This window comes from Homalodisca vitripennis, chromosome 2 (assembly GCF_021130785.1).
Source record: "Homalodisca vitripennis isolate AUS2020 chromosome 2, UT_GWSS_2.1, whole genome shotgun sequence".
Classification (NCBI taxonomy): domain Eukaryota; kingdom Metazoa; phylum Arthropoda; class Insecta; order Hemiptera; family Cicadellidae; genus Homalodisca; species Homalodisca vitripennis.
Genome location: NC_060208.1, coordinates 228,335,476 through 228,349,804, shown reverse-complemented (window position 1 = coordinate 228,349,804; position 14,329 = coordinate 228,335,476). Strand labels below are relative to the sequence as shown.

Here is a 14,329-nt window from a genome sequence, read left to right as displayed (position 1 = left end):
TTGCTTGAGTTCTAGTATGTACAGCTTCATGGACATTGTAGTTGTGTTTCATTCCATAAACATTCAACACACTTATTCTGTTTTATTGTTCCAAATCTATTTAATGATTCAACACATAAGGTTTAAATCCATTCCAGAAAGCTTATGTTGTTTAGATCAAACATCTCTTAACTTCACTCATTGCTTCAAAAAGTAATTAATTTATAATTATGAAATAGTGTAGCTTCTTTATAATAATATTTTAATGTTGTAAAGATTTTCAAATCAGTCACAAAGAAATGTTACAGTTGTCATACCCAGTCAAACAACAATAAAAACATTCTTATATTAAAATATTAGATCAAAGTAGACTGACGTATAAAAAATATATACAATTTTATTTAAAAAAATCAAAATCAAAAAATAAATATTTTTGATACAAATTTGTTAAAACAATAAAAATGTATCAATATTGTTAATTTTAATTAAATATTAGAGAAAAGATCATTTCTTAAAAATATGGTAAATAGTGGCAAACAATCTCCTTAAAATCCGTTGTATTTTGTAAGTTAAATGTTTTTTTTAATTGGTTTCATTTTTATTTTACACCTCCAAGCAATGGTCTTCTTTTGATAAGACAATACAAGACCAGTGTCTAGGGTAAAAAATTGACTTACTAAATATAATAAGCTGTAATGAAGTGGATTGAATCATATGAATTGTACTGTTCATTATAAGACTGTTTAAAACTAAGTAACAAGAGTTTTTATACGGCCTACTAACTCAAAACGAACAGTTTTTGTCCTTAATCCTTATAATGGTCTTTGGTGCTCTGAAAATGTTGATTTGTACAGTATGATTCAAATAATCATTACTCAGATATCAGTTCAGTAGTGCCTTTCTTTCCTCAAAAATTCAATGTGGTACAAAATAAAGACTGAAACAAATAACATTGCCACATATTTTTTTATTTTTTTTTTACTAAAACAAGTTACAATAGTCTAGTTTGGGTAAATACTCTGACATTATCTCACTTAATTTTATGCAATACAGCCTATTCAAAGAATATCAGTTCATTAACCCTTTCAATCTCAGAAAGTTTTTTCAAAGTATCTGGCAAAAATCCCAGTGTTGTTCATAATAAAATCCCAGCACTAATTTGCAATTTTGGGAGAGTTTTGTTAAAATATTTTTTCTTTCTTGTTTTCCAATCAAATTATATATATATATATATATATATATATATATATATATATATATATATATATATATAATTATAATATATATATATGTATATGGCATGAAAGTACTCTACTGCAATAAATGTAGAAAGTATGTATACATGAAATACTTGTTTTGCATTAATAGAAATTACTTATCTAAAAATTTTTTTATTCTGGTTTGAGTTCTTGAAAGGTGTAGAAACAAATATCACTAATCTGAACACTGTGCATAAAATTACATTTAATAGTAAACAACTTCACCAGTTTCTTACAAATATAATTAAAATATTTAACTATTTTCAAGTTACTATATTTTTTTTAATTAACTTTTCCTCCAAATTATTTAAAAGACATCAAATTGTGAAAATGTTTTATGTCGCATAAAAAAACTTTTGTAAACGTGATGCCGGAATTTTATGCAGATACCATGAACATTCGTGTATATACGGATATTGGGATTTTATGCAGATATTTTGTACGTTCGTATATATGGACATTGGGATTGAACTGATCCTGTTGTTACTAGTAACCCACCTGCCCAACCAATTTTCAAGAGTTACCTTAAGTCATCGATCCCCTAGGATAGGTATTAAATAAGTCTTTTTAGCCCTAACAACCTTAAATATAAAACCTTTAACTTTATATACCATCTGTAACTGGGAAGTATCAAAACAAGTATATATATTTTCACTGGACGCTCATTTATTCATCTGAGGTGTGTGACATGTGAAGCATGAAGGCCATGTGAATGAATTGTGATGAGACTACATGGAGGTAGTCTAACAATAGTTTTGTTTTTATTACAAATTGTTAAACGTAAAAACGTAGTATATCTACATCAGGTGTTTTTTACTCTCTTAGTTCTTTGTTTTTAAATGAATAGACATAATTTTGTTGAGAAAATTGTGTAAATATTTTACACTAGTAACTATAATTACAAGTGAATTTTTAAAGAAACAAGTAAATTGTACACTTGATCAAAAAACTGCATACTTTAGTTCTCGTAAGAACATATCTATCATTTTACAAAGTGGCCACCGTTCTTTCTTGATTCAGATATTGCAGATTTTACGACTTTTACAGGGTATAGTCTTCCAAGTGTCAATTGCTTCCATGAAATATGTTTTTGTAGTGGCAATGGATGATTGAAAATGTAATTATTTTATATAATAGGCTACTTGAATTTAATGTAAATAAAGACTTTTTCATGTATAAACAGTATTTTGATTGTAAAAAATATTATTTGTTGTTTGAGTAATGATATGATCTGACCAAAATAATTATAAACTATATATATTAAGTAGCATATTACATTTATTTAATTCAGGTAGTATTAGTTATTATATCATTGTAATGTGATATCAAACATAATATTAATGTTATGACTTGAAATGCCTATATTAGAACTACATTTTGAGTAGTAACCTTCATATAGAAAAAATTAAAGATGACTCATCAAACTTTGTAGCCAAAATCCAGAGGGTCACTCTTATCACAGGATTCATTCTACATTAATTTTAATTGGAGGCACATTCTTTAAGTAAAGAGCCACTTGACAAATTAGAAAAATAAGCTTGTTAGAAAAGGATTTATTGACAGTAAGACTAATCTGCTATCTCGTTTTTCCACATAATCACCTCTCAGTTCTAAACACTTTTTGTAACACTGCTCTAGCTTTTTACAACTTCTGCCTAAAAGTCCGCCTTATGGAAATCAAAGCATTTGAAAACACGTCTTTAGTTCCTCTCTTCTTCAAATACAAGAAGAGAAAATGGTCCCGAGATGCAAGGTCAGAACTGTATGGAAAATGGCCAAAAAAATTCCCAACAAAAATCTGAAACCTTCTTCTTGGGCAAGGCAACACTCCAAGGACGTGTACTGAAGTGAAATTGGATTACGCTGGACAACAGGTTTCTCTGTCATCGATTTTGGATAACAAGTCTGTTTCTTGAGCAGTTAGCAGTATGTGTGACTGTAATTATTAACCGTGAATTATATTCCATGAAATCTTCCAATGTCCCAAAATCTGGCAACAATAAATGTTTTCTATTCAAGAATAGGAATTACTTATATATTTTCAGTTTGGGAGAAATTAACTCAACAACATTGTCAAACCCATCCCTTTTCTCTTTTCTATAGGTTGATGCTCTGGGTACAATCCCTGATAGATTACAGCAGTTGAAGGTCCTTTTGCATACAAAAATTGAATCACAGTGTGCAATTTTTCAGTTGATCTGATAATGTGACCTGCATTCACCAGCTGATAAAAATAACTACTGTATTAAAACAATAACAGCAGTGGCTTCAAAAAAATGCCTGATTTTATAAATACGCCTCTCATACATCCTGAGAAATTATTTTGTATTTAACTATATTTTAATAGTTTATAAAACAGTATGATATTAGTAATAAGTGCTGGATATAGAGAATCAACCTTGAGTTTTGATCCCTTAAGAACATGTTCAAACTCAGACCCTTTTATGCCCTAATCGTTGCCAGAATAATTATGCGAGGTTTTTCGTTTTAAAAGTACTTAATAAGCATCCAAATGCTTTTGATTTTTGCTTGTACAGTGTATTAATTTCATACACTAATAAAATACAAAAAAGTTTAGGTTTATTTTTTTAACCTCTAATAAATATGTCAAAAAAATGTAAAACCATTGGATGGTATTAAGTTTTTTTTTAATGAGACTTTTGACACAATTCTAATACCAAAAATAAGAACATTATTAAAGTGTTTCTGAGATTTAGCTTTGTTCTTAAAAAGATTAAGAACCATATCAGGATGACTGCCAGCACAGCTGGCTTTTAACTAAACTTACAGAAGTTTAATGAATGCCGAACCATTTCTTGCGATTACCATTTTGTTTTACCAATTATAAGAGACTATTCAGATAATGCTTGGTTTTTTAATCCTTTAACAAACTTGACTACAAATAAACTTATTCTAAATACAATAAAGAGAACATCAATGTGAAACATCACTGCCAAAACAGTAGAGCAGTGTGTGCTATAGAATTGTTGTATTTTCTCACAGTAATAACTAATTATGAAGCAAAAAGACAATATTATTTTGAATTTCTAATAAACTTTGATTCTAAGGGTTATTAATCTAAACCACTGCCCTTAATAATCTATATCTATACAGCCCTGAGGCTGTTTCACTCTTAAAGACAATAAGACACTGCTGTTGATGTTCACCCACCTAGCTATAAGTAAATTAACATAACCTTCATAGTATGTGACCGTAACGCTAAGACTTATTGTACATCAATCTGTATGGACACACAAATTTGGTTAATTTATGGTCTTGTGTTATAAGTGGCCATCCTGATCATAAATACTCTGGATAATGTTATTGGTGGGAATTCGTTCTGCCTTGATTGTGCCTTTGCAGTGTGTAAAAAGCTGTTTGTCTTTGAATTTGTCTAGTTAAACATTATATTTAATACATGTTAAACAAGGCATAACAGCAAGTTTTCCTGAAAAGTCATTCCTTCCCTTTAATTTTGTATATTAATTATTGGGTTTAAACATATTATGAAGTTTTTCGTAAATTCCACAAAATGGCCAGTAAACTAAACGAACCCATTGTTATGGATCTAGATTTCAATGTGATATAAATAGAATATTTTCATACATTCCTAATAGCATAAATAATAATCATAAATTGTTTTGTTAAGTGTTATGCATTGCTTATTTTATACCAATTATTTACATAACTGAGCTGTGTGTTAAATAATCATTTCCTTTTAATTAATATTTATGTGATATTCATAATAACTGTGTGATATTATAGTTACATTATGCTTTAAATAAAAAAGGTTATGTCTGATGTATGAGTAATAATTTATACCCATTATCATTTCTGTTCATGTTTTTAACATATTATCATGCATAAAAAGCAGTACAACGTATTTGTAGTTATTACTCACTTATACCCTTTGTCTGAATATCTTCACTTGAATTATGAGACCTCATATATAAATGTGGCAAACCAAGTGTGTTTTTGTGAAGGATCTGAATCTCTAATATGGAATATTCTATTATACTACTTTTCAGGCTAGCCTCATATGATTAACTATAGCGTGTGAAAATGACATGGTAGAACCATTAAAATATGGGTCTCAAGTTGTTAGCAACTTGTGATGCTAATTATTTAGCTACCAAGAATGGCCAAAATTAAGAAGTATATCAATAATCATTACAAGGAAATTATTAGTGATAAACTTGATCAATAATGCGTCCCAGTCTTTTTGCATCCATGCAATCATACCAACATCATCAAGTGGTTGTTAGGACACAATCAACACTTCACAAATGTAAGGAATAATGATTTAACAGTAAAGTTCCATCCCCAATGGAATTGATCTGGTCTGGATGGAATGGATCTTGGTTTATGGCGATGCTTTGAATTGTATGAGGATCACTGATATGAATTAATGCCATAACATAATAAAATACGTTTCATACAAAATTAAATACCATCTCAAATTAACAACGATTAGTTTGGATGGTAGTGTGGAAGAAAAACATCAACTTTTCATTTTTGTTGTCACTCTTTCTAGAAAACAAACACATTTTGTGTTCACTTCAGTTTAAGTGAGGTTATAACACAAATTTTATTGTGTAAAATTAAGTTAAACTACGAAATAAACTATTGTTGACTCACAAAATTTGACTTTCTGTACCAGATCAGTAATTAGGGTCCTACACATTGATGCTGCCATTTGTGTAGGATTGGATTTGAGTTATATATATTGGTAGCCACATGTTGGTTGCAACATTTAACTGGATCAGTGTGTCACAATCTAGCCCGTGTTAGTAGTAGTTTGAATGTGATTGGTTATATGTTGTCGACTCAAAAAGTTGTAGCCACTTCAAGTGTATCGATTCAGTGGGAAATTGTTATTGCCTCATGTTGTCTGTGAGATCTGTGTGTGATTAGTTATATGTTCATTATTTTCACGTTTAATTACACTCAGATAGTGTCACTTGGTTTTGTAAACTATTACAGAACAACTTTATAATCATCTAATTTCATCATCCTGTTTTGGATCCTTTTTATGAGAGTTGCCAACATGAAGAGTATACAGATTAATGAATTAATAATTTATTGCTAATACTTAAAGTTGGAAGAAAGTAGATACAGATAATTATGTAGTTGTAGCCTAGCTAAATGAGCAGACAGTGATCTGCTGTAGGATAAAGGGACACTGTGTCTTTGGCTCATTTTTTTTCTTTTTTTGTTTAATTGCAGAAAAGAGGTGAACTAATAAAAAGTGAATTTACACAGAATTTGACTTTAACTAAATAGGGCCTTACAGCCATGTAATGTTTAGGAAACGTTACCTGGCGTTTGTTGTGTACATACACAACCCCATAAACAGATACACTAAAAAGGACTACACACTCAAAGTTGATTCCATACCAAAAGAAATGTTACAGAAACTGTTTGAAAGTTTTAACATTAAGACAAAGAGAAATGTGACAGCATTTAAATAACGTTAAAGTTTAATCTTAGAAGACAGTTTTAGTGTTGTTTACACGACTGCCAAAAGCTTGTAATATTCAGAACAAATATTTATATTAAGAATAACAAATTTTTAGAAATTAAAACATTTATCTGTTTTGTTTTCTTTAACTGTCAGACCTTTGCCACATTTTCTATACTGTAGGAATTTCACAGTACGAGTACATCATATGAATATGATATACAGATCTAGACAGGCTTTGATTAGATTGGTGAGAGATAGAAAGAAATATAATTAAGATTCATATAATATATTGTTTTTTACTTAACCATGTAAATAAACTTAACTGTACATTGAACAAATACAAAAAATAAATTTTTTACATTTATAGAAATGATGAATTTTACAATGTGTTAGAAATACAATGAAACAGATATTTCAGTAGGTACTACAGTCATATATTTAATTATCACTTCTTCGCTATTTTCAGTCTACTGCAGATGTTTTTCAATGTTCTTCAGACACCTCTTCAAGTAAAAGTCTTTATACTGTGGTGGTAATGTGTTCAGCAGCTTAATAGCATTTTCTACATTTTGCAGGGCCTAAAAGAAACAGAATGTGATTATAATAATAAACAGCACAATATATTATTGTCTTACAATAGTTTACACAACTGACATATACAACAATAGCCACAATGCACAATGTTGAAGCGATTACTCATACTGTAATCTCCACTGAGGAGCGTAATATTATGGTTGTGTACATTTTTCTAACAAATAAAGGATGAAATAAATTATTAAATTTAAGATTACAGCACAAGATATCTAAAAAAAAAACTGACTCATTTAATTACATCATAACAAAGAATTCTGGAAGTCAAAAAAAATCTTAATAAAAAGCTCATTATGATATCCCCTTAATGTATTAAATTTAAACATTTTTATTTCACTTTAGTGAACGAAATACATGATGGATATTTAATTTATCCAATTAGATATCATATCATGTGTATAATAAATTGGACTGATCAAACCAGTTTAATTACTGTATACAACTTCTCTCACAATAACCCTCCTACTATAGTTGAATTGATTACAAAATAGGACTGGCGCTCAGCATAGGAGAGGGAGCGGCGTTGCCACGTCGACGTCGCTTGGCGTTACAGGGGTACAGCAGATCTGCTAGCCACGCGCGTTTCACTGACCGTTTATTGAGTTTTCAATTGATTATATTATTATTCTATTAATTTCTTCATTATGGTTAATATTTTTGAGTGACTTTTGGTCATTTACACAAAATTATGATCAAGTTCACTCATGACCTTGCATGAACTTGTATGCTCGTACTTTTCGTTTTGGTGTTCATAAGTTGAAACAAACTCACGTAAATATTGATTTAAATAATGGACATAATATTTGGTTGCACATTTTATTTTAAATATCATTAAAATTGGATAGATAATAATTATGATGTAATTTTTTAAACCAGTATTCATAAAAATGATTTAGAATATGGTTTTTAAGTGTATAGTTTTGTCGTATTTGCATGCGGAAATAGAATTCAAAATATATTCGGTTTATTATTTTTGCTTTCTTCATGTCTGCTTCAAATGGGATGTTGAATTTCTGTAGCCATTCCACCATCAAAAAATTTTTGAAGCCATTGTTGGGGCCTTGTCCAATACTTTTGAGTGGTACTTAGCATTATCAAATACTATGGTTGAGGATTTTCCAGATTTGGAAGAAGATTGTTTACAAACCAGCCTAAAAACTTTTCGTGGTCCATTTCTTCATGGTAATCGCTCGTTTTTTTTTTTTTTTTTCGAAGAAAAAAGTAGAAGGCTGTTTGGAATAAACCTTTAGAACTACCAGCGTGAAGCAATATCATTCTTCCCCCTTTACCGAGAGGTACGGACATTGTACCTTGAACAGAGTCATCTGGCCAAGCGTTTGTTTGGGAGTGGTTTGTGTTAACCCATGTCTCGTCAATCCAGAGTACTTCATCTAAATTTAAGTTCTTCATTTGACGAAGAAACCTACAGCGCCATGCAACTACATCTGGTCTTTCAAAAAGTACTTTCCGTTTCCCAACTGACTTGTACTTGAAGCCAAGTTGTTTTTAAAACAAGTGAATGAGAAGATTTGCAGCCGTTAAATAAATCGGCATCCTTCAATGATTGAATTAGTTTTTTTTCCTTTCGTCTATAGTATGCATACACATGACGACGGATTGCATGTTTTTGGAAATTATCCAGGTTTGTAACTCGTTTCTGACGTGGAAGTTTCTTTTTGTTTGGGGTATGTACTTCTCCACTTCCTCCCTCATCAAGGTTTTTCTTCTTCTCTGAACAAATTTTTACAACGGTATTTTTATTTATGCCCAGGGCCGCTGCAGTTCGTTGTACAACTTTGGCAACGGGTAAGAGTGGCCTATTGTTTGTTTTTTCCTGCTGGAAATATTCTTTGGCAGTGCAAACAAGTTTTCTGGCTTGAGTGCGCAGAGGTTACACCACGTCCTACGTTCTGATAATGTAAACGCTTAAGATGAATGCGCGGACGCCCACGACGTTTCACAGTTTGATTTTCTTCATTCATGATGTAAATATAATCATAAACTACCAGTACAAATGTTATGAAAGTACAAAATAATTTGTTACACTACTGTAGGCCTAAGTCACAGCTAAGTCCTGAAAAGGACTGGTAAACAACGGTAACACCACTACAGTTGCACAGAACACGAGAATACAAAGTGAAACGCACGAATCGGTTACTGGGCAGAGACTGTAGACTGAGACTGAGGAGGGTTGTGCGGATTATGAAAACGGCAACGCTGTGCGGTTTACTCGAAGCTGATTGGCTGCTCTCAGCCGTTGACCGCGCCCCCCTCCACCGGTCCCAGTCCTATTTTGTAATCAATTCAACTATAGTAAGCGACTCATTTTCCCTGAGTTCCTCTAGACTCATTCTGTAATGGAAAACGACTAATACTGAGTCTCTGTCATTACCAATTCTATGACATATTTAACCATAAAAAAAGCTCTTAAACCCTAATAAGAATAATATCTACATGTTTCCAATTAACTAAACTTCATATTGACAAATAAAAAAAAACCATTACATTTTTCATCAATTTGTATATGTTAGTATAATATGAACATCTTATATATGTTTACACAATGTTTCATATTGTATTACTAGATAATAAATTCTGTGTCTTTTAGCTATTTTGTTTTATCCAAACAAAATTTGGTACTCAACCAGGATATTTGAGGTTTTGCACTAAAATTGCTCAGCAACCACTAGTTTTTTGCAGTATAGTTTTGCAGTGCTAATATTTTTCTAGTTCAAGATTCAAATTCTTCATACTTTGGCAAAAAATATACATTATGTAATAAATATACCCTTGCATAAAACATTCGCACATTTTATAAAAGTTTGGAAAAACCCCTTGCATAATGGGCTTGCCAGTACAGAAATTTCTATATAACTAGTTGAGGAGTTAGGATTATTTCACTTAATCCAGACTACTTAGAGTCCCAATTATGTATAGTCCATATTAAAGAGGTTCTACTGTTTTACAGTTTTGTGACTGTAAAAATTTAAAAAATTAAATAATTTTGTTTCAATGACTCTTGAAACTTTGTATATATAAATTGTTATGAATTTCTCTAGGTTCTGTTAGGATCAACTGTTTGTTTTTAAGTAAGTTAGTTTTCATCAACACTGTGTATCAATATACCAGGTAATTAAATGCTGGCTGAATGCTTGATTTTCATATTTATTTTACGATCGGTATTCGATCACAGAAAGTCCAGTTACTTTGACATAAACTAACCTTGGCAGCTGGTAAAAGGTCTTTATTTCCATAGAAATCATTCTTATCATACAGCTCATGATCAAGATTTTTCCAAAAGACATTCACTGCAACCCCATATGTTAGGGCTAGTGTATTATGAAACCAAAGTGCTGGAATAAATAAAACATCACCAGGCTCCAAAGTACAAACATATTTTGTTGCTTTTATGAATTCCGGAAATAAAGTTAAATCTGGTTCATCAATATCTAGCACACGAGATTTGTCACCCTCCATGTACAAATAACTGATGTCAGATGGATCGAACAGTACAACACGTTTTCTTCCTTGTACTTGGATCAATATGTTGTCCATGATATCGTAATGAGTCCACAACTGAACACCTTCTGAACTAACTCTCAAAACACTTGAAAAGAAATCAACGTCATTGAAAAATTTTGGTATTACAATGTCATCTGCTATTTGAGCAAATTGTTTTTTAATGTCAGAAACTTCACGTCCCCTTCTTTCACTGCTCAGAGATCTTAAATAATAATATTCTTGTGGTTGGAAGAAGTAATTTTCTTTTATCGTTGCAGAAGCTCGTTTAATGATCTCCGCTAAACTTAATGTTTTATATGAAAAGTTTTTGTTGATAAAGTCCATTTTACTTTCACATGAAACATGTATTTTTGCCTCTAAATGTCCGATGTGATGTGTCAAGTATTCAACTGACCACTTTTCACAGCAGTCTCCAATGTCTAACCCTCTTAATACAGCAGGTTTCCTTTTACATTGGATTTGAAAAATAAAGTCTTCCTTTGAGTGTATATCATAGTAAAGCGGAACCTCAATACAATCTTTCGATAAGTTCATCTTTTAGAATAACCTGAAACATAAAATATGATTAATTTTGGTCAATGTATTGTTTCCATAATTTTATTTACAATATATGTATACATATGATAATCCAAAAACTGCATGTATAAAACCATTAGGATGGTATTTTCTGAACTTAATAGTATGTATTAGGCTACTATTTGAACTCATGACCACCATAAGGTCAATTACTCAAGACCTTGGAATAAAAAGGTATTTTTATTAAGCTAGCTTAAGTTTTCTCTGTAATTACGAATAATACTAATTCTGTTTTACTGTCCTGCATTACAATCTAAGAATAATTTTGGCACTTTCAACAAGGATATTAACCTTCCTCAAGAATACCTTGTTGTTTGTATTTAGGATTTTGTAGGACTGCTGAAACTAAACTGCTGGAGATAATTTCATACCTCCAGTACACAAAAGATTCTTGAGACTCAAATGCTTGACAATAGGCTGCCCTTTAGAAAAAAAAAGATCACATGGAAGGATCATGTGAGTCCGCACAATCTGCTAACTTGTGATGGCGGAACTTGTTATTTTGAGCTAATAACAAACAAAGACTACTTATTTAGAGAAGAATTATTCAAAATATTAAACCATTTGTCCTCCAAATATAGGAAGAATTTTATTATCCTGCCATTGTTGAACATATGTTCTTTATTTGCAGTAAGTTAACAAATAGTGAACAGAATATTGAGCTTTAAAAACAAATTATTGGGGGGGGGGGGGGGTGGGGGGGGGGGGGGGTGGGGGGGGGGGGGGGTGGGGGGGGGGGGGGGTGGGGGGGGGGGGGGGTGGGGGGGGGGGGGGGTGGGGCTAGTAATCTCGTAAGCTGATTATTAAATCAGGAGTTTAATAACATTATTAACCAGGTAAGAGGTTATTATTATACTTAGCGAAATAAAATTTACATACAAATGTTCACCTAAAAGTAACGTACATATAACTAAAGTTTCACATATAATTAGGGTTTGACAATTTTTTATGGACGCTGTTTTAAACCTAACGTGATTATTATTAGATAAAAACTTCTTTAAAAACAAAGCAATAACTTATTTTTCATACAAATAATTAATTTATGCATATAAATTTTCCTGAAAAATAAAAAAAATCTAAATACACAGGTTAATACTGAAAACTAAGGAATATAAAACTAAACTTTACAAATAATTTCCAAATTATTTTGATCTGGAAATCAAATTTTTAAATCTCGATGATAATTTACGAAAACTAAATACGTAATGTTAACACATAAATTTTAAAAGTCCATTGTTAAACAATTCATTCTGGAGAAAATAAAACTTGACTATCTTTATTCATTTTAAAATGGTCACCGAAGAAGAGCGAAATGTAAAACTCACCTATTAAATCATAATGAATATCATGAATTAAGATAAAAAAATGCACTATAAGTTCCACATTACTCTTTATTACAGTTTCCTTGTAACTATCAAATAATTTGACATTATAATACATATAAATGTACGGTAAGCTAATATACGGTAAATGCACTTTAATTTGCAATAAAACAGGCAACTCCTTTATTTATCCTTATTTGTCCTTATTTATCCTTTATAACATAAAAACTATATAAAAAATGTATTGTTTATATGTTCTTCACCACAATTTATAAATTTCAATTTTTAAAATAGGGTGTTTAAAGCTATTAAATATTCACTGATTAGCTAAATTGGTTCAAAAGAAACAAAAAAGTACAATAAGATTTAACTATGTACGGTTGAACTAAGTCAATGCTGAAATATTTGTATAGTAACCGTTACTGTGAATGAAACAGATAATAATGACATCAAATTTTATTTATACATTTGTTTTGTTATTACTAGTTACCTGTTTTTCATTAAGGTTAGCTGTTCATATGATTGCAACAATGCAATCTTTGGTGAAAGAATGTTGATTGTTATAATAATACATCTGGAAATTAACACTAAGAGTTGTTCATTAGTTGTACAAATAGCTGAATCAACTCAACCTTTCAATTTATAATCTTGTATTATTTTCCAAGATGACAGTGATTCCTTTGTTTAGTGGAAATACGTTTATAGATTCCATGGAAATTAGTTATTTTTACTTTGTGTCGCACCATTTGTTCAGTTTATTTAGAAGTTAAACTCGAGAGTATGAGTTCATTGCTTTGTGGTTGGACGAGTGATAAAGGTATTAAAAATTAACAGCTATTGATTTTTACCGGTTATAACCGGAATCCATAGCATTACATCAAAGATGATTTTTAATAAAGAGCTAAGAACCCTGAGTAATACGTAAGGGAAATATGTCAACGGTGACATTTATCATCGATTCTACAAAATATAACGATATTTACAAAAATAATCTATTACGTAGTTAAATTTCATCATTGGAACTCTCTGCAGTACTATTGAAAAATTAAACGTTAAATATTAAAGGAAAAAATCAATAAAACGTATGTTTATTTTCAAATTAAAAATATATACACAAAGTAAATCTTTAAAGCAAATGAAATGAATGAATGAATTAGTTCATTTCCATCAAGATTTTACAATATAACACAGGAACATAAAAGATACATGAAATAACTGTTATTAATCTAAAGGAGCCAATAAAAGTAACTAAACAGGTTTTTTATAATAAATTCTTACTTCATCTGCCTGAGGAAAGGTTGCTCTAAGGAAATGGGTCTACATAGGCATAGTGTCACCTGTCATGGAGTGTTTTATCTTTAATTGCATAAATCAAAATAGTTTTCCCACTTATGTAATAATTATTTACATAGATTTTAACAGTATTTTTATAAATGTAAACAAAAAATAAAAGTATATAGAGTACGATGCCTGCCCTGATGTGTAACCACGCCACAAAGGTGCAACCGCAGGTGAGAAGCACAGTTTCCAGCACAACGTTGCACATCATTAGGGCAAACCACGGCCTCTCATATAATACTGTGTGTGTATTCAGAACCTGTTCACACGGGAATGGT

At 30.8% G+C, this 14,329-nt stretch overlaps 1 protein-coding gene across 1 annotated transcript; it reads right to left on the bottom strand.

Moving 5' to 3' along the window:
* Window positions 1-6,972: 6,972 nt before the first annotated feature.
* On the bottom strand, window positions 6,973-11,385 carry LOC124355467 (tRNA wybutosine-synthesizing protein 5-like). The gene is made up of 2 exons (XM_046806614.1): window positions 10,516-11,385; window positions 6,973-7,280 (listed from the first exon to the last, which is right to left on the bottom strand). The coding sequence occupies exons 1-2, from the start codon at window positions 11,347-11,349 to the stop codon at window positions 7,170-7,172; spliced, it is 945 nt and encodes a 314-aa protein (XP_046662570.1). The 5' UTR covers window positions 11,350-11,385; the 3' UTR covers window positions 6,973-7,169.
* Window positions 11,386-14,329: the final 2,944 nt, after the last annotated feature.